Source organism: Pteronotus mesoamericanus, unplaced genomic scaffold (genome assembly GCF_021234165.1).
Source record: "Pteronotus mesoamericanus isolate MK-2021 breed Mesoamerican mustached bat unplaced genomic scaffold, CSHL_Meso_final contig_182, whole genome shotgun sequence".
Lineage (NCBI taxonomy): Eukaryota > Metazoa > Chordata > Mammalia > Chiroptera > Mormoopidae > Pteronotus > Pteronotus mesoamericanus.
Window position 1 is genome coordinate 4,853,418 of NW_026555078.1, and position 19,617 is coordinate 4,873,034.

At 56.0% G+C, this 19,617-nt stretch overlaps 1 protein-coding gene across 1 annotated transcript in view; it reads right to left on the reverse strand.

Annotated features, from left to right (window-relative positions):
- RIN3 (Ras and Rab interactor 3) overlaps positions 1-13,162 on the reverse strand; it is a 108,885-nt gene extending 95,723 nt beyond the window's left edge. Inside the window, exon 1 of the mRNA XM_054567115.1 lies at positions 12,815-13,162. Coding sequence (XP_054423090.1) covers positions 12,815-12,858 — 44 coding nt within the window. The 5' untranslated portion in view covers positions 12,859-13,162. The remainder of the gene's footprint in view (positions 1-12,814) is intronic.
- Positions 13,163-19,617: the final 6,455 nt, after the last annotated feature.

The following is a 19,617-nucleotide window of genomic DNA, read 5'->3' on the forward strand; positions in this document are numbered from 1 at the left end:
GCTGAGCCCCCGCAGCCGTCCTCCCCTGGGGACATGGAGGGCGGGCGATGGGACACAGTAAAGGTGGCCTCCTTGGCGCCATGGTGCCCACCCAATCGGGCACCAGGCTCTGTCCACTCCCCGTCCTAGACACACCCCAGGGGGCCTGCCTCTCACCATCCCTGCTGCTGAGGCCCTAGTCCAGGCCACTGTCACTTCGCGCCTGGACCCTGCAGTAGCCTCTTTCTGGGTCTCCCACGTGCTCCCCTTACCCCATGCCCTTCACACGGCGACCGGAAGGCAAGCTGGCGCGCATGGTTCCTCACGCCAGAATCCTGTCCTGCTACACAAATGTTCACAGCAGCTCTATTTGTAGAGGTGTCTGCCAAAAACTGGAAACAACCCAGATGCGCCGCCGTGGGTGAGGGGATTAACAAACTGGGATGTGTCCGCACAGTGAAATGCTCTCAACAATAAAGGAACACCACGCCGAGATGCCCAGCAGGAACGGACCCCCAATGCATTCGGCTAAGTGAAAGGAGACAGGCTCAGAAGGCAGCACCCGTGTGGCTTTCTCCACAAGGGAGAATGGAAGGAAGAAGAAAGGAGTGGTCACCAGTGCTTGGGGGGGCAGGCAGGAGGGGCTGACTACAAGAGAGCACGGGGAGTTGGGAGGGGGTCAGACCTATTCTCTATCTTGAGTGCAGTGGTGGTTACATAACTATGTTTGCAAACCGTGTAGAAATGCACACTCAAAAAACGTGAACTTCACTATATGTAAATTTCAGCTTGCTGTGAGTTGTATTGTATCTCCCCAAAAGATATATTGAATTCTCAACCCTCAGGACCTCAGAAGGTGACCTTATTTGGAAATAGGGTCACGGCAGATGTAACTAGTTAAGATGAGATCATGCTGAAGCAGGGTGGGCCCTAATCCAATATGACTGGCGTCCTTGTAAGAAGAGAAGAAACAAGGAGACAGACACATTGGGGGAAGACGGTCCATGTGACAATGGAGGCAGAGGCTGGAGCTATACAGACGCAAGACAAGGGCCCCAAGGATTGCCTGGGGCCACCAGAAGCTGGCAGGAAGCAAGGAAGTCTTCCACAGAGAGCTGCAGAGAACACAGCCCCCCAGCCAACTTAACTTGAGACTCTGGCCTCCAGCGCTGAGGGAATAAATCCTTTTTGTTCAAGTCTCCCAGTTTGTGCTACTTTGTTACAAAAGCCCTAGGAAACTAATACACAACTGAAGTTTAAAAGCCAGGAAACAAACTTGTCTCAGCCTTCACAGCTGCAGGCTACAGCCTGAGGGCCTCTGCTGTCTCTTCCCTCTCCTGCACGTCCCGCCCCCCCATCCAGGCAGAGACGCAGAGTGCAAACCTCAGGCTCACGGCCTGCACCCCTCCGCCACCACCGCTCCTCCTCCACACGCCCCCCCCCCTCCCGCATGGCCACACTAGCTCCTGACACCCCATGTTTACCCAAGAAACTGTGTCGCTCAGCTTGGCCCTTGCCTCCCCAGGAAAGCTCTCCCAGACGCTGCTCCAGTTGAAGCAGGGCCCCCCCCAACTGGGGACCCCAGCACTACATGTCCCTCCTGTGTCCTCACAAGGCTGAGGGTCCTGGTCATGGCCAGCACTGAGGTGGGTGGGGGTCTAAAGGCTGGGGAGGGTTTGGGGGCTCTGGCAACCACCGCACGGTGTGCCCAGCTCAGCCAGGGCCTGTGGGGGTGGGGCTGGGGCTGGGGGCTGGGTCAGGGGGACCTCTGGCTGCTCTGACCACAGCCTCTGCTCTTAGAGTCCCCCCACTCAGAGGTGACCTTGACAGCGTGCCCAGTCACCCCGTTGCTGCTCAGGCTTTCAAGGCCCGAGCCCCTCTGTGAGCCACAGCCCTCCCAGCGGGCCTCTGACCCCAGAGGCCTGCTACCCCGGCCAATCCCTCCTCACCTCTGTCCTTGGCACTGGCCTGCCCCATGCTCATTTGACAAGCACTTCCCAACATCTGTGTTAGAAAATCCTCCCCCGGCCTTGCAAATGTCGTTCAGCACAAGAGCTTTCTGAGTCCATCACTCTGTGCCCACCACAGCGCTGATCTGGCGAAGACGCCCTCCTCCCACTCCCGACCCCCCACCGGAAGGAGTCACTCAGCAGCTTACAGTCTAGCAGGGTCACAGAAAAAGAATATGCAGCAACAGGCGTGAGGAGTGAGGCTTTGAGGGTGCTGACGGGGCTTCTGCTGGCTAGGGTCCCTAGTGGCCTAGGTCGTACCTCTGTGTAAATTAGAAAAAGGTGCGGCTTGCTCCCTGTGGAGGCATGTCTCCCCCTCACTTCCCCCCCACCTGACATCACACACAGCTGGGCAAGAGGATGAACTGTCAGCCCCGCTTGCTTCCCTCCCAGCCAGGCGTCTATGTGCTGGGAGCAGCCCGCACAACTGTATGCAACAGCCCTCCGACGTCAGCCCTGGGGGCCGGACTAGCAGGAGGTGGACGTGGGGCACAAGTGCCGAGTCCCTGAGACAGGAAAGAAAGAGCTCGGCACTCCCCCGAGGCTGGAGGGAGAGGCCGCCAGTGGAGGTGCCACGCAGAGGAACACGCGGGGCTGTCTGCACAGGGCCCTGGAGACAGCCTAGGTCCCGCCTTGGGACTTGGGCAACACCTTCCCCTCTGTGAGCCAAAGGCTCATCCGTGAGCAGGGACTGGGGGTGGGGGGGGGCGGCAGCGGCGTCTCCAGAGCATCGCTGAGCTTTGACGCCTGATAATGCGAGAGCCAGGGGTGGGGGAAGAAGACCCCTGACTGTCTTTCAAACCACTTCAGGGGCCCTTGCCCAGCCTCTCAAGACCGGCCGCCCTGATCCATCCCTGGCCATGCCTGGGGCCTCTCAGATGCAGCCCGAGGGTGGCCTCCGGCCTGGGGCCGATCCCCGGCTGTGGGAGGACAGCTCAGAGCAGCCCTCACAGGCTCCAAGGGAGCCTGCACTGTCTCTGGGAAGGGAAAGTCAAGCTCTGGCCATTTCAGGACAAGCCTTTCCCAAGGCCGGGCAGAGAGATGAGGTGACCCGTCAAGACTCCCCAGGGACCAGTGGTCGGCTCAAATCCAGCCTGGCACCCGGCATGTGCTGGATAAAGAAGCTATGAATGAATGAATGAACGAATGAATGAATGAATGAACGAATGAATGAACTGTGGCAGCCAGTGAGGACACAGGCACTGTTCAGACTGGGTCCTGGCCTTTCTTGTGCCAATGTGGTGGGAGACCCAGACCCAACCTCAGACGGAGCGCAGGGAGAGTTAACCCAGGGGAGTTCTCCACCTAACGCTTAGATGAGGAAACTGAGGCTGAGGGAAGAGATATGATGGCCATGCTAGGCAACATTTAGCCCTGTCAAAGCACCAAATTTGGGAGTCAGAACTCAAACCAAAATAATGAGTCTGAAGTTCCTAGTGAAATATAAAACTTACAAATATCCAAATAAACAAAAATGTAAGTAGGCTAGTCCTTGAAGTAAGAGCCTTAGCAACGCAAAGGTACCTCTCTTCTCTCCTCCTTCTCTCTCCACTAGGAGACAGACTTGCAGGTAACCATGAAAAGCAGCGTTAGTATTTCTGGCATATAACCTGGTACTATGCGACAAGACATAAAACTTTCTGTGTTAGTTAGGGTTAAGCTTGTAACAGAAAATCTAAAATAAGAGTGATAAATAAGATAGGTGTGCATTCCTCTCTCATATATAGGCCTGAATAAGCTGTCCAAGACTGGGATGATGCTCTCACATGTCTTGAATCCTGCAGAGCTTCCATTTTCAAGTTCACCTCAGACTCCAGGAAGGCTGCTTGAACTCCAGCCATCACATCTGCATTCCACCCAACAGAAAAGAGGAAGGAAGAGAAACATATGCTCCTTCTCTTTAAGAATATCTCCAAGAAAATTACACCCCCCATTTATATGTCACTGTCTTGAACTTAGTCATATGGCCACATCTAGCTACAAGGAAATTGGGAAGTGTTCAGCTACAATTTACACCCAACTGAAATTCAGGGCCAGTCCACGGCTCTGTTTCGCCCTTGAACTCAAATATTCTTGGACGGTGATAGAATTCAAGGAAATAGTCCCAAAACCTAGGCCTACATAAGTTTTCAGGAGTTTCTTTTAAAACTGAGAGGACTTAGAAAGTAGTGACACATTATGCTTCCCTTCTTTGTGCTTTTCTCCGACCTGGGATTCCTTTCTCTGCATCTGCCCGATTTCAGCTGTTAAAATCCTACCCATCATTCAAGACTGAGTCTGGATGCTGCCCCTGCCAGGGAGCCTTCCGTGCTCACCACAGCTAAGTGTAACGGGGCCTCAGCACGTTTTAATATAGTGCCCTGTACTTTAATTATGTGCATGTTTCTCTTATTTTCCCTAGTGGATAAACTGGAAATTGCTGTTATGTGTTCAAAAAATGTTCAGTGGGTGGATGGATGGGTGGCTGGGAGGTTGGGTGGCTGGGTGGGTGGATGGAAGGAAGAAAAGAAAGGAGGGAGGGAGACAGGAAAAGAGCGAAGGAGGGAAGGATAGAGAGAGAGGAAGGAGGAAAACAAGGGAGGGAGGGAGGGAAGGAGGGAGGGGAGCGTATGTGGAGAGACAGGTAGGTGAATGTATGGATGGATGGGTGAGGATGGATGAGAAAGACTTTAGTTGAAAAAAGAATCTCTGAATATATTCTAGATGAATGCTCTGTCAAAAATGTCAAGAACAGAAAGAAGCAAGCAAAATAAATGCTGCCATCAGTTGCCACGGGAAGAGAGCAAAGTCCTCATTTTGAAGTGCAGTGTCCCTAGAGAAATTCGCACTATCAACCCCTGACATTGATGGACATTGCAAAGCTAGGAGCATGGAGGTTGGGGAAAGAGATCCCCGGGAGCCCCTCCTGGAGGGCCTGCGCTCTTAGCCAGAGATGGTCAGATTGTAAATTTCAGGTGCAAAGTCCGTTCTTTCTCTGGTCCCTGCAGGCGGATGAGGCACACTTATTGACCCAGGGAACAATTTCGCCCCGGGGACATTTCTCTGCTGCCTTTGTGGTCCCCACTCCTTCTCCTGGGCTGTCCCTGTCCACCCGCCCCCCCTTCTGTCTTCAGATCACCATCTCTTTGTTCAGCCCTGACACCTTGTGCTGAATGTTAGTCAAGGAGCTGGGTTGGTGGCTGGCCTTGGAAGTCCCATCTCTTACCTCAGGAATAAAAAGTCCTTGGCTCTGATAAATGAAATGGCGCCACTTCCGTGGCGCGGGGTGGGGCTGGGGAGGGGAGTGTCCCGCAGGAAGCCCTTTAGGGAAGCCCTCACGCAGTGGCTCAAAGGCGCCCACCCTGGCCTCCCTCTCCTGAACTCCAGGGTGTGGGCGGAGCAGGTTCTGGGGGAGGGGGGCTCCCCTGAGGACGGAGGACTCGCCGGCCTGGCTGGCGGAGTCTCCCCGGAGGATGTGGCCTGAGTGTGCTGCTGCCACTGTGCAGAGCAGCGACTGGCCTTGACCACAACCACTGCCTACGCCGCCGTCGCTTCTAAAAGGGAACTGACAGTTTAAGGCGGGCGGGTTGGCTGTTCAAAAGCACACCAGCCGGGGTAGGGGCACCCCCAGGAATTACTGGCAAGATGGGGGCGAGTGGCTCTGCTGCACCTTTCGCAGCTCCTGACCCCCCGAGAGGTTTCAGCCATTGGGGGGGCTCCTCCGAGCACCGCGCCTGTCGGGGGGAGACGCGCTGGGGCTGCACAGGGGCCCTTCCTGGCAGGCGGGGAAGAGCCAGAGGCCGAGGCCATGATGGTGGCTTCCGGATTCTTCTAACAAAGGCCTGAAGGCCGAGGCCACACTGGCATGGCGGCATGGCGCCAGCCACGCCCTCCCCACCGCTCTGTGGATTCGCAGGCTGAGGAAAGCGCTCCTCTGTGTCCACCCGCCTCCTTCTTCTCCTTCAGGGCAGGAGGGAAGGGACTGACTGGTTTCACTGTGTGACGCCTGTGTGTTGGAGGCGGGGTAGTGGGGGCAGCCGGTGATGCCCCGCTCAGGGATGCCCGCTCAGGGACGGCTGGCTACCTGGGGGCGGCTCTGGGGGTGTGGTGGGGAGGCCCTTGCCTGCCCTGCCCGGCAGGGAGCCCTCTCCCCCAGCCTGAGCCTCCCTGGGAGGGCCCGCCCTCGGAACTTGCCCTTAAGAGCCCCGAGAGCCAGGAGCCCCGCGACACACGGCCGCCGATACCCCCCTGCACCCACAGCTCCTGCAGAGAACGGCCGGAGTGGGGACACCTGTGATCTGGTGCCTCTAGCCCATCCTTTCCACTCGCCCCCCAGTCACCCAGTTCTACTAGGAAGGCAGGGGCCAGTCCCCAAAGTGGGCTCCCAAAACCAAGGCATGTTTTTTCAAAACTAGCTTCTCAAAAATAAACCCTCAGCGTTGAAAAAAACCCATTTCCTTCCAGGCACCGGTCAGGGTGATGAGCCAGAAGTCTCCTTTCTGGGTCTTTGTCTCTTATGAAAACGTGCTGTATGTTCTAGACTGTTCCACAGGCTGAAGGAAGGAGACAGACTCCTCTCCAAGGGGCACTTCAGCCTCGTGAACTCCTGTTGCCCTGGGATACCAGCTTCCCCTGCCTGCTGGCCGGTAATTCCGGGAATCCCTGACGTCAGGCCAAGCTGGGACCTGAGACACCACTGAGTTCATTTTAACAGGGAAACTGAGGCCCAGAGAGTGAGGGACTTGCTTCCTAGAGTCCAATCCAAATCACCAAGGGGACCCTACAGATACCTTCAGCCCCCCAACATCCCATAGCATGTAAGTCCCTAAGCTTCTTTGAAGTCAGCACTGGATGATACCACCAGGCCGACTGCCTCGCGGCCAGGCAGGCGGCAGGGACAGGGTGGGGCAGGGACAGGGGACACGAAATGCAGAAATTCCACCGCAGCAGCCAGGGCCGCGTTTCTCAGACTTTCCTTCAGCAACCGTTTATTTGGCTAAAAAGACATGAAAAGCTGACAACCACCATCAACCTACCCAATCATTTCATAGAAGAAAAGAGGCCTAATACGGCAAAGGATCTAATCTCAGAATAAAGAACAGTCCTGCCCAGGGAAAGATCGGTTGGCAGCCTTGGCTGAGAGGCACACCACACACACAACAACAACAACAATAAGGACAGTCTTATTTTCCTAAGTTCTCGGCGGACCACAGACCAGCACTTGGGACCCGCTGACCCAGCCAGGGCTCCCCCAGAACCTGTACACCCAGCTAACTCCTTGCTTTTGTCCGAGGATGCAGGATCTATCCGTGAGCTGGCTCCACCTTCTCCCAGCTAAGTGAGGGCAGCCGTCTGCCTGAGGGGGGAGGGGAATGTTGCTGGGAGCAGGGTCTACAGGGGTCTTCACTCAGTTCCCTCCTTCTCCAGACTTGGGGGGGTTGGCCCCCAGGGGACGACCGCCTGCTGCAGAAAGGCAGCTGGGCTCCTCGCCTCCCAGTCCTGGGCCGGCCCCTCCTGGGCCCAGCCCGAGGTCTGGGCTGTCCTGCAAACAGTTCCAAAAGTCCAGGTGCTTTAGGACACAAAAGAGAAGGCTAAGAGGCGATTTTTAAAATGTCACTCAGTATATCATCCTCCTCAAGCCTTTACTGAGTGCCAACTGTTTGTAGGACAGAAAGATATAGATCTAACAGATCTGACCCCTTTTATCTGGAAGTTTATAATCTAAGGAGAAAGATACAGTTTAATATCTCTAAAACTGCTCATTAAATAAATAGCTCCTGTAAAAAGTTTTCTGAGTATTCAAAATGGAGGAATCTCTGTGAACTGGTGGGCGGAAGGCTTCATGGAGGAGGTGGCGGCATCGTGGGCCAAGGCGGGGGCCTGGGCAGTTCTGCACATCAGGGAGAAAGGCGAAGCTGTGCGTTACGTTCATGCAGGACTGGAGCGGGACCAAAGGACAGGGAACCCTCGAGGGGTCTTTTAAATACGAGACGGTAGCATCTAAGGGTGATTGGGGGGCAGGAGAGAATGTGGTTCTTTCCTCGCTGCCCTTGAGTAGCTGTTATCTGTCTCTATCTGCAAAAAAGATGACACCAAAGGGCTCCTGGAAGGGCGGGATGGAGGGGACATCAACAGCTTAGATAACTCATGGAAGTTGTGATTTCTGACTTCAGCTCCAATCTGAAAGAAAACACCCATGTTTGGACACCCCTGGGTTGTAGGATGAACAGCAGGTTCAGGGTAATAGTTCTATCAGCAGAAAGTTCTAGAGCTGGCCCTCAGAGCAGCTCTAACTGTCCCTAAGCCGACGCACCTGGAATGAGATGACTCCTGGCCCCTCAGTCCCTTCTGAAGGCAACTTCTTAATGGGGGGTGGAGGGGGGAAGGGGGACAACAGAAAGTCTGGGTCCGTTCTGGGTCATCCTTCTGGAGTAATCCAGGCCCTGGGGACAGGGTCCCATGGGTGCCCCCTTCCTACTCCTGCGCTTTTCCATCAACCTCTCTTAGGCCCAAACTAACTTCTCTCAAACCCCCACTGCCTGCCTCCTGGGTCCCGCTGCACACTGTCCCACCTCCGAGCCTCCCCTCGGGACCTCTGTCCCCCAAGCCCACCCTCCCCTCCTCGCTGCTGCCTCCCAGCTCTGCTCAGATGTCACGGCGTGGATGACGTGGGCCGACGGGAGAGTCTGTGACAGTGGGATCTGCGAAGGGTGGGTGAGTAGGACGGAGTTTGTGGTTGTCACACGATCTGATCTGTCCTTCCTTCCCTCTGCTCTAGGCCGGTGGCCGTGGTGACGCACTCAGGACAGCTCAGACTCCTGTCTGTCAAATGGAGCCCCAGGGAGGATTGCGAGGGCAGCGAGGGGCGCAGGGGTGGGTCCCCCTGCAAATGTCACACCCCTTCCTGGCTGGCTTCTGGCTTCGATTTCCTGATCTCCTGGATTAAAATGCAGCTGACCTGTAACGCTTGAAGCTTTAACACTTGCTGCCTCAGAAAAGGTCGCTACACAGGGCCCCAGGCCCAGCACAGGGCCTTTCCCGTGGTGAGGGGGTGGGGAGGAGGGCCGCCGGGACAAGCGTGCTGAGAACCCCCGGCACAAACAGACCCTGTGCCCCCGCCCTCTGCCCTCCCCGGGGGGCGCACAGGGGCTGCCCGGGGCCCAGGAGGGCAGGCCGGATCTGGACAGCCTGCAGGCCAGAGTTTCCCATAGGGCCTGGAAGGGGGTGGGTCCCCAGCCGAGGGCCAGCCAGGACCGCCTGGGAGCTTTTGAAAGCAATGAGGCCCGGGTCAGCGGGCAGAGCTGGAGCTGGGAGCTGGGTCCCTGAATCCGTCACTGGTCCCTGGGTGGCCCCACCCTAGAAAAGCCCCTGTCTTAGCAGCTGTAGTTATTGAGCAGCTCCTCTCAAGGAGTTCGGCAGGACCCTCACATTGGGTCAGGCAGGAGGCAGCAGGCCCCCTGCACAGGCAGCCCCGTGCAGACCCCAGACCGCAGAGCCCAGCGTGCCAGGGCCAGCTCCAGCTGCGGCCCCCAGGACCTTGAGTAAGGCGCTTCCTCTTTTGGGGTCTCCATTTCCTTTTGTTACATCAGGGGATTGGATTAGGTCTGGGATGGCCATATTTGTTCCCAGAGTGAAATTCTCTTTCAAGTGAAATCTAAAGCAGGCCCTCAATCTATCAAACCTATGAAAGTGTGGGCTCTACGTGCACATGCTCAGTGGCCCTGGCACAAAATCCGGCATCTGTCCCTCGGGCTGTCACCGCTCCCCTAGAGTCATCCTCGACTCTGTCTCTCCCGCCGCAAAGCCATCCATCAGCACGCCCTGTGCTCCAGCGTCTCACCTCCCCGCTGGCGATCCGTCCCTGCCGCTGCCGCTGCCCTGTGTCCTAGTCACCGCGCTGCAGAGGGGGCTTCCCTGCGTCTGCTTCTGTTCCCCTGCCATCTGTCCTCAGTACAGCCCAAAACTCAATCAGGCCACTCCTCTGTGCAACACGCCCCCACCCCGTGGCCCTTGGCTTCCCCCACGGGACCCTCGTTCATCTGTCATCATCTCCCACACTCCACTCCAGCCTCCCGACCTCACAGTCCCCCGCGGGCCAACCGCCAACCCCCGGGTCTTGTCTCACTCTGCCCACTTCCTTCAGGCCTCCGATGGATGCCATCTCCTTGGAGAGGACTTACTGCCGTGACCACCTGCTTCAGAACAGCCCCTCTGGGTTCCCCACAGCCCTTGCCTTGAATTTCCATTTCTTCTCCTGGGAATGTCAGCTACAAGGGGGCACGGTCTTGGTTAAACGCTGGGTCCCACCCCCACCTAACGCAGCCGCTATTTGTTGAATGAACCTCGGATGAATCAGCAGAACCCTGACCGGAGCGGGAAAGAGGGTCTGCGCCCCAGGTACAGGGCAAGCCGCCTGCACTTTCTTTGTCCCCAGCTTGCCAAGATCCCCACGCTCCTATTAAAGGGGACCAGCACCCGGTGACGGGATCCTAGTCCCTGGGGGGTGAGGGCGGGAAGCACCCCCTAGTTGTCTCAGTATCATTCCCCACCACTGGGGAGGAGGCGCTTTGGGAAGCCCCCTGGAGAGCTGAGCTCAGCTGCAGACCAGGGCCTGGCCAGGTGTTGGGTGGGGGGCGGGGGGAGGGGTCATAGACGATTGCGCCTCATCTTCGGGCGCCGCACCACAGGCTGCACCTGACCACCGCCTTCTGGTACTTGGCAGTGAAGAAGGGTGGGCTCCCGAGGGGAGAGCAGGGGTTCAACTGGTAGGAGTTAGAAGGGGGCGCACTGCAACTCAAGTTCTGCAAGTCCTTTCTCAGGCCACCTGCCTGTCGGAAGGGCTGCCACAGGCGGGCAAGCTCTCTGTCACAGGAGGTCTGCAAGGGCCTTTCGGGAATGTTGTCAAAGGGGCTCCTGTACCTGGTGCAAGGTTAACTGACCTACGATCTAGGAACCCTTCCACCCCGAAAGGTCCTTAAATAAAACAACATTTTCAGCAACAAGCTAGGATTCATCGAACACTTAGGATGTGCCGGGCACCGTTCTGAGAAGGCCTGAGCAGGTGTGTTAACCCTGAGGTCTCTTGTTCAAGGTTAAACAGCCAGTAAACAGAAAGGTGTCATTCAACAAATGATAATAGTAATAATAACAATGACTATTAAGAGTTTACCCAAAGGCCAACGTGCAAAACACTTTCTATGCATTATCTCATTTAATCCTCAAAGCAACTGCAAAGGGCACTTGTTATTACTCATCCTCATTTTATAGTCAGTAAACTGAGGCACAGAGAGGTTCAATAACTGGTCCAGCAATGAACAAAGAGGAAGTGGGTCAAGCTAAGTCATCCCTGGGAGAAAAATGGGAAGTTGGAGAGGTCAGGACTCTGGCCCCTCACCTCCCTTTCCTCCTGGGGAACCTGCTCCTTGCCAGCCCCACCCAGCAACATTGGGTGTGTCGGATACTTGCCCCTGGGGACCCCTTCCCCAATGGAATCCCCAGTTCCTCCCACTGGGTGGCATTTATCTTTCCAGAAGTCACTTCCAAGGGAAAGGATGCAGGCAGAATTTTGCCACTGGGATGACAATGGGGCACTGAGACATGGAGGGAAGCAATCAGATCTAGATGTATCATTTAAGGGCCCCTCCAAGCCACCCCACCCACCAGAGTGGGAGCCAGTCACCTCCAGCCGCGCCCCCCCACACCCCCAACTTGGCACTGCACAAGATCCACCCAACCCTCCTGTCTTACAGAGCCTACAACTGGGGCCCTGGGAGCTGAGGTCACTGAGCTAGGCCAGGCAGCAGCTGCGTGTCCATCACAGTAGGCCCAGGACTTTTAAACCAAAAAGCTGGGACTGGCGCTCCTAGAGCTGTCCGTCAACTTTGGCACCCAGAAAGGTTCTAAGGGTTTTTCCCAAGAATCTGCCGGCGAACTGGAGCCTCCTCAGCCCCCTGAAGCTTTCCCCGAGACGCTCGCTGGGCTGAGGGAGGCGAGGGTAGCTTTCCCGCGGAGTGCGCCCAGAGCCCTGTCCCAAAGCGTAGGTTGCGACGTGGTGAAACTAGACACTCCAGACCCGGTTCCCAAACAGGTTCGGCTTCACGCACTCCGATCTGAGCCTGCTCCCCGGAGACGCCGCGAGCCACGCTCAGCCCGCGGGCTCCCTGGTCCCTCCCCAAGAACCAGGCTTGGGAAAGGCCGGTCCGAAGGTCACCGTCCCCGGTCCCGCCGGAGGAGCGGGGTAGGGGCTCCCGGTGGCGCCTCGGTCTAGGCGGGCTGGTTATTGTTGCGCCGCGAGCGCCCAAAGTTGCGGGGACAGGCGCCCCCACCCCGCGGCATGCCGGGCGCCAGCGACTCCGGGCGCCCTGGGAGGCAGGCGGAGCCGTGGGTGCGGGAAGCCGGCAGGGCCGGGACCGCCTGTGTTTGCATCCAAAGTTCAGGCGGGACAGGAGTCCGGGGATGGGCCACGTCCACACAGCCCCTCCACCCCGGTTCTGACAGGTAGAGACGCCCTTCTTGCACCCGCGCTCCAGGCTCCCGAAGGTACCGGCTGATTTTCCAGCGAGCCACGTCTGGACTGCAAAGTTCGGCCGAGTCTCTGAGCCCCGCAGAGTCACCAGAGCCGCCCCCTTCCGCGCAGAACCGAGGGTCCGGCCTCGGCCGAAACCAGGGGCTCCGTCTCAGCCCGGCCCGCCGAGGTCCCGCGGCCGCAGCCGCTGCCGCTCCGGGAGCGGGAAGCCCGAGAACTCTCAGGGGCAGGGGCGGGGGCGGGTGCGGGGTGGGGCGGACAGGACGCGGCCGAGCGGGAACCGGGGACACCCGGGAGGAGGGGGCTCCGGCCTCGGACTTACCCCGCGGGGTCCTCGCGAGCGGGCGCCCCGGCCCGTCGGATCATGCCGCCGGCCGCTCGCAGACGGTGGACGGAAGGGCTCAGGCGCCGGGCGGCGCGGGCCGCGGTGGCCCGGGCGCCCGCATGCGGCGAGCGCTGGCCCTCGGGAAGGGCCCGGCGGGCGCCGCCGCGCGCCAAGTGGGAAGCCGCCGCGCTCTGGGGCGCCCGCTCCCTTCTACTTCCTGTATCGGAGCGTTCGGGGCTTTCAGGAAGAGGCTGGCCTTGGTGGTCAAGGGGTTTTTTTTTGTTGTTGTTGTTGTTGTTGTTGTTTTGTCAAAAGCCTTTCCGCGGCCGCTCACGGCCCGGAGCCCTCTCGGGGCGCACGGAAACCCCGCGGCCGCGCCCCCGGGGCTGGGCCTGGCGGCGGGCGGTGCCAGGCGGGGGCGCCAGGCGCGGGCGCCCAACCGCGAGCTCTGCCCGGCGGGCTGGTGCTGCGGCGGCGGCTGCGGCCCAGGAGGCTGCCGGGGAGCCTGGAGGGAAACTCCGGGGAGCGTCCCCAACTTGGCGAAGGGTCGTGTGGCAAGGAAGGCGCTTCCCGCTCCTGCTCGCCCGGGCCGCGGACCCGCAGGTGGGGAGGCCGAGAGCTCCGCGCCGCGCACTCGCGCGGGACGGGGAGCCACGGCCTTGCCTCCCTCCCTCAGAGTCCCCGGATCGCCCACGGGCAGCCTCAGACAAGAAGAACAGCCTCTTCCACATCCCTGACAGGTGGCCACGCCGCCTCCTCTTGGATGCCTCTATTGACGATGAACTCACTATCTTACAAGGCAGTCTGTTTACCCGCCAAGCCAGGGACCTAATTCTTCTGTTCTAGTAGCACACCTAGATGGGAGCAGAGGGAGGAAGCCAGTCGGCACCTCTCGTGGGACGAGAGGCCTCTAGTGTAAGTGCCTGGTGGCTCAAAATTGCCTCCTGAGCAGAGCCTGCTCTCAGAGCGTTTCTGTGACTGGGCAGTACTGGACACTAGAAGTCACCTCAGTCTAATGCAAGGTTTCCCAGCCTAGTCACTGTTGACATTTGGGGATAGATGATGCTTTGCTGTTGGAGCTGTCCTGTGCCTTGTAGGATATTTAGCAGCATTCATGGCTCTGCCCACCAGACATCAGTAGCATCACTCTCTCCTTGTAATAGCCAAGAATTTCTCCAGACGTTTTAAAGGTCGCTAGGAGGTCAAAGCTGCCCTAGTTAAGACCCACTGATCAACACCTTCATTGCCTAGGTAAGGAAACAGACTAAAAGAGAGGTGGTGGCCACAGCGCCTGAGACCACACAGCAAGTCAAGGTGCAGGCAGGACGGGAGTCCGTGGCTCTGGCAGAACCCTGGCGGGGCCCTCAGCCTCTGCCCTGAGCTTCTCCCCTCACATGTTCCTCCCTGGCTCTCCTGACAGCTCCACCAACTCAGCCTGGCAGGAGTTTGAAATACAGCCCAAGTGCAGCTCCTAGTAGAAGTGTAAAACGGTGCTGCGGCTTTGGGGAACAGTCTGGCATTTCCTCAGAAGGCGAAACATGACCCAGCAATTCCACTCCCAGGTATCTACCCAAAAGAAGATAAAATATATGTTCACCCCCAAATTTGTACACGAGTGTCTATAGCAATATTATTCATAATAGCCAAAAAGTGGAAACAACGCAAATGTCCATCAGTTAATGAACTCATAAATGTGGTATATCCATACAATGGAATATTATTAGGCCATAAAAAGGGATGACACACGAATTCATGCTACAACATGGATGAGCCTGGAAAATACTGTGTTAAAGAAGCCAGTCACAGGGGACCACATGTTGTAGGATTCCATTCCTATGCAATGTTCAGGGTAGGCAAATCCATATGGACAGCCCACTGGCGGCTGCCAGAGGCTGGGAGGAGAGGGGAGAATGGGGGGTGGCTGCTAAAGGTTACAGGGCTTCTTTTGGGGGAGAAGAAAATGTTCTAACACTGATTTTGCAACGGTTGCGAAACTTCGTGGCTATGCTAAAAACATTGAGTTGTACACTTCAAATGGGTGAATTGTATCTCAAAGTATTATTTTTTAAAAATACAGCCTCCAGGAGGCCACTCTGACTGCTCCAGCCACCCCACTTCCTCCTCTGCTCGGATTCCTGTAGACCCCGCATCGGTTCATAACCATGGCCCGTGGACCTTTCCCCTCCTCCAGAGGCTAAGCTGTCTCCTCCCTGGATGGGAATCATCTTCTCCAAAGGCCCCTTGATAGAACTGTAGCTCCCTGTTTGAAAACACAGACTTTAACGACAAACTTGTATTAAATTTAACCCCAGGGGATTCTGGCTAGGTGGCCTCGGGCAAGTCACTTCCTAGTGCCGCAGCCTGCTCATCTGTAAAAGTGATAAGAACAAGAGGGGTAGCAAGAAGGCCCCCACTCCAGGATGGCATTATTAATCCTTTGCTATTGCTAAAACAAGTCCATAGTTCATTCTCAGGCCAACCTGGGTCCCAGGGACAAAAATCTATCCAACTGTAGTACCTAGAACAGTCCCTTCAGGCCCTCCTAGGCTGATGTGAGCTGTAACCTCTCTTTACATTTCATCCCCAAAGAGAGGTTTCGTTTAGCTCCCTGGACCACTGCTAAGAAACTCAGGACAAGCCCCTCAAAGCCTGGGTTCCCTGGGACCAGCCCCAAGGCTCTCTCTTGCCTTGTCCCCAAGAGGACTCCATGAGCCTTCTGCTCATCTGCTCTGGGAAGATGGAATTCCTTAGTGAGGACACCAATGAAGCCCCCACACCTGACCCTGTTCCTATGAAGGGGTTCAGAACGAGTCACCCCAGATTATTTCAAGGTAAAGGCAACTGAGACCCTGCGGGTTCAAGAGAAACTTCTGCCCCACCCCAAGTTACCTTAGAAGGATTTCAATCAGAGGTCTTGCCCATAGTAAGAGATTATCAGACATAATTTTTTAACTATCTGTAGGGCAAGGCAAACATTTAATTACTGAACATCTGCCCTTCCTCTCATCCAGTAATGGCCTTCACCTCTGAAGCCTCAAGATGATCCTTAGCTCAGAATGTCATATAAACCTCATTCTACTTTCACGGAGCGGGGAATAAACACGAGTCGTTGCAAACACCTCTCTGTTTTCCAGGAGAGGAGGCATGGCTCTTCCCTCTAGTGGAGAAGGCCCCGAGCCCCTTTGTCCAAAGGCTTTTATTGAAAGGGTTATCAGTGGGGCCAGGTAGGAGGAATGTCCAGGTAATGTCATTACATCAGTACGTTAATGTTTACAGAGAATAGATGATGTTTTGAAGAAAACAAATGGCAGGAACATACCGATTTACACGGGTCTGAGAGGAGACTAGTAAACAGGAGAGCGTACACATGAGAAAGCCAAAGGATATAGGGTTGGGGTCTGTGAATAATGCAAATTTCCTTTGAGGGAGGAACAAAGCGTGCTCTAAAGAATTTACCTCTAGGCCTGATTTCCCCTGGGAACCGCCAGATCCGGTGTAGGGCTGTCTCCAGTATTGTTTCGACCCTGAGCCAGGCAGGGGGAGGGAGCCACCAAGAAACAAGGAGACTTCTTTCAGGTAGAATGAGGACCCCGGCCATGTCCAAGACGAGCCAAGGGGCATGGGTCTTTTTGCCCTTTCTCCGCGTCCCCCAGGTTTTTGTCCTGCTCCCCATTTCGGCCGTGTCTGGCTCAGGTTGTCCCTTTTTTTTGAGGGATCTTACCCATCATTGACGACCAGCCATCACAGTGCCAAGCAGGGTGATGTGAGGGAGGCAGGGGCTGTGCCCCTGCCAGGGGGACAGGTTTCTTGTCCCCAGTGGCCTGTTTTCCCAAGGCCTCCTTGCTTAGCTCCAGCCTTGGGGCCCTCTCGCCTGTCGGTGGGGCCACAGTTTCTGAAACTGGACAGGGCATTTTCCAACAGAGTGACATCCTGAGAGGCCGAGATTCTGATAGCCTTCAAGCCAGCTGTACCATTAGACATCTTAGTTACTGAAACCAATACAGTCCTTTTATTTTCTTCTTTGAAAACTCAAATACGATGTGAATCAGGTTTCTGTTAGTTGTCACCCAAAGGGCCCAGAGTCCATGATGGCAGCCCCTCCCCTCATCCTCCCTTCCTTGGTGGGTCCAGAGGACGTCCAGTTGTGGCAGGACCATAGGAAGGAAGAGGTAAACCCTTCAACTTATTGCCTCAACACAGAGGAGGCTGGTTCGCATCTCGGGGGTCGTCAGGGGGTGGTTCTCACCTCCACGCACTCCTCAGCCTCTTTCTTCCCCCACAAAGGTGAGGGCAAATAGACCCCTGAGGAGGAGTGTGGGACTTTTCAGGGGCAGGTCACTTTTAGGAGGTCAACTCCCAGTCTCACTGGAATTTCTGGAGATAGTTAATGAAGAGAAAAGTCTCACAATGTAGTCTTGCTTTTCAAAACCTCCCCCAACCTGCTCTGAGTAGGATGAGAGCCTTTGAGAAAACAGAGCATGTTCATTCAACAGAAATTTCCCTACTGTGTAGAGAAGTCAATGAGAACAGGGGCTTGAGTCAGACTGCCAGGGTTCAAATCCCAGCCCTTGCACTTGGTGGCTGGGTAGCCTTAGACAAGCTACTTCACCTCTCTGTGCCTCAGTTTCCTCATCTGTGAGATGGGATAATCATAGTGCCTACCTCACAGGGCTGCTGTGAGTGTTGCGCGAGCTAATATAGGTAAGGGGTTCAGAACAGAGCCCGGCATGTAGTAAGTGCTCGGTAAGTATTAGCCATGATTTGTACCAGGCCTAAGGCCCTTGGTGTTTCAGTCAGATCTCATAGGAAACAAATGGCACTTCTGATCAGGATAATTTGAGGAGAGGTTAATAAATGTGTACGTAGGGAAGTACAAGGGAAGTACAGTTAACCTCAGATCTGTTACCCTTCTTGGCCCAAAGATGAGGAGAGGGGAGGTTACCGGACCCAGAAACAGAGTCCTGTCTTGTACAAACGCCACCAGGGCAGAGTTGCAGGACAGGCACCCCGTATCCAGGGACACAGCAGCTCAAGGTGACCCTGAGGAAGGAAAACAAATACCCTGGCTCGCCTCCCTCCCTCCCGTCGCTTGCAGCGGCCCCCACTGGCCAAAGCCATCTGGAACTGGGAAGCTTGGGAGCCCGTTGGTCAGTCCCCATGGCCGTGGAGTCCCTGTGGGTCAGCCTCTTGGGATGCGGAAAGGGCTGGGGGGAGTGGCGGGGGGCGAAGCTGTGGAATCAGACAAATTGGGTTCAAGTCTTACCTGGCCTCTGGCCAGGAGCCTTTGGCAAATCCACAGAGGGAAGCCATCTTGGCTCCTCCAGGCCCGCCCATTCACCAGCTAAACTCCATGCAGTGACCTCTGCCTATGTCACAGGGCACAGGGGAACCACTAGACAGGCCCTGCCTGAATTCCTGCCTGGTAAAATTGTGAAATGGAGTAAAATGGTTGTCATATGGGGCATTTTGTTTTTGTAAAAGTTGGTACAGAAAACAGCTCTTCCTGTGACTTTGTCCATCTTCTCTGGCTCCCAGCAAGCCCCTATACCTTTTCAAGATTACTCCCTGTTACTTTAAAAAGAAGGGATGGGTGAAGCTTTATTATTACAAAACCAGTCAGTATCCTGAGGGGTCAGCTGGGACCAAGTGTCTGCACCAGCCGCTAGGGCGGGGGTGCTGGGCTCCGGGGAACGCCCAGCCCCGCTCCGCTCTCGCCAGCAGCTGCCCAGCCGGAACAAGGGCCTGCGCATATAAGGCCTTACAATTTAAAAAGAAAATAAAAAAGAAGTAAAACAAAAAATTAAAAACGGGAAGTCTGGATTTTTATAGAACAGTTTCAGATTTCTAAGACATTGCACTGACTGAGGAATATTTCTGGGGCCCCGGCCACCCTACGGAGCTGGCTTGGCATCTGGCTGGGGCCTCCTTTCCTGCACCAGCTGAGACGGCATGTGGCAGGAAGGTGACTCTGACACAGGAGCAGGTGTGCCTCATGGAACCTGGGCCACTGAGCCTCCCCAGGTTCTGGAAGGCACGTGATCTGACAGACATGCTATGGGTCTCCCCTCGGGACAATGCAGGCCGTCGTTGGCACCGCCCTCTGGGATTCTGCCTTGTCGTCCTTTCTCCACAGTTCCCCATCTTTCCTCCCTCTTCTCTACAGGCCATCACCCCCAAACACCCAAGTCTGCAGGTCTCAGTCATAGCTTTGCAGTGACTGAAGCTTCCCACAGTCCAACTCCTAACTCTCGAGGGATAACCTTGGCTGTTAGGGGTAGGTGATCTCAGAGAGAGAGCGTGTTCATGGACTGAGGAGACACCCCTCAAAACTTGAAAGCACCCCCCAGCCTGGATTATCAGTGAGTTTCTTGTCTGCTGTCCCACTCCCCCTCGATCAGCCCCACCTATCCCTGCGGCTTCCGAGATCTTTCTCAGGGAACCTCTTTCCTGCCCAGGCAACCAGCTGCATTTGTTCATCCGACTCAGGGGTCCACCCCCAAAGCCCGTCTGTTCCCAACTGAAGTGCCCTCTTTACCTGCACTTGTAACGTATTTGTAGACCCTGTAAGGTTCTCACGCTTCAATTATCCTTAGCATGAGTGCAGGCTCCTTGGGAGCAGGGAATACACATCTCCTTTTAATTTTTCCTCTCCTTTTCCCTGCCAATATCCAGTGGAGGACTTTGCAAGCAGTGGGTTCTTAATAAGCACTTGTCGGCTAAATAAAAAGAACTTGGAACCAAAAAGAAAGACTTTTCCATCCCTGAGTCCCGTTCCTTTGTGAATATTGTCCCAGCTTTGT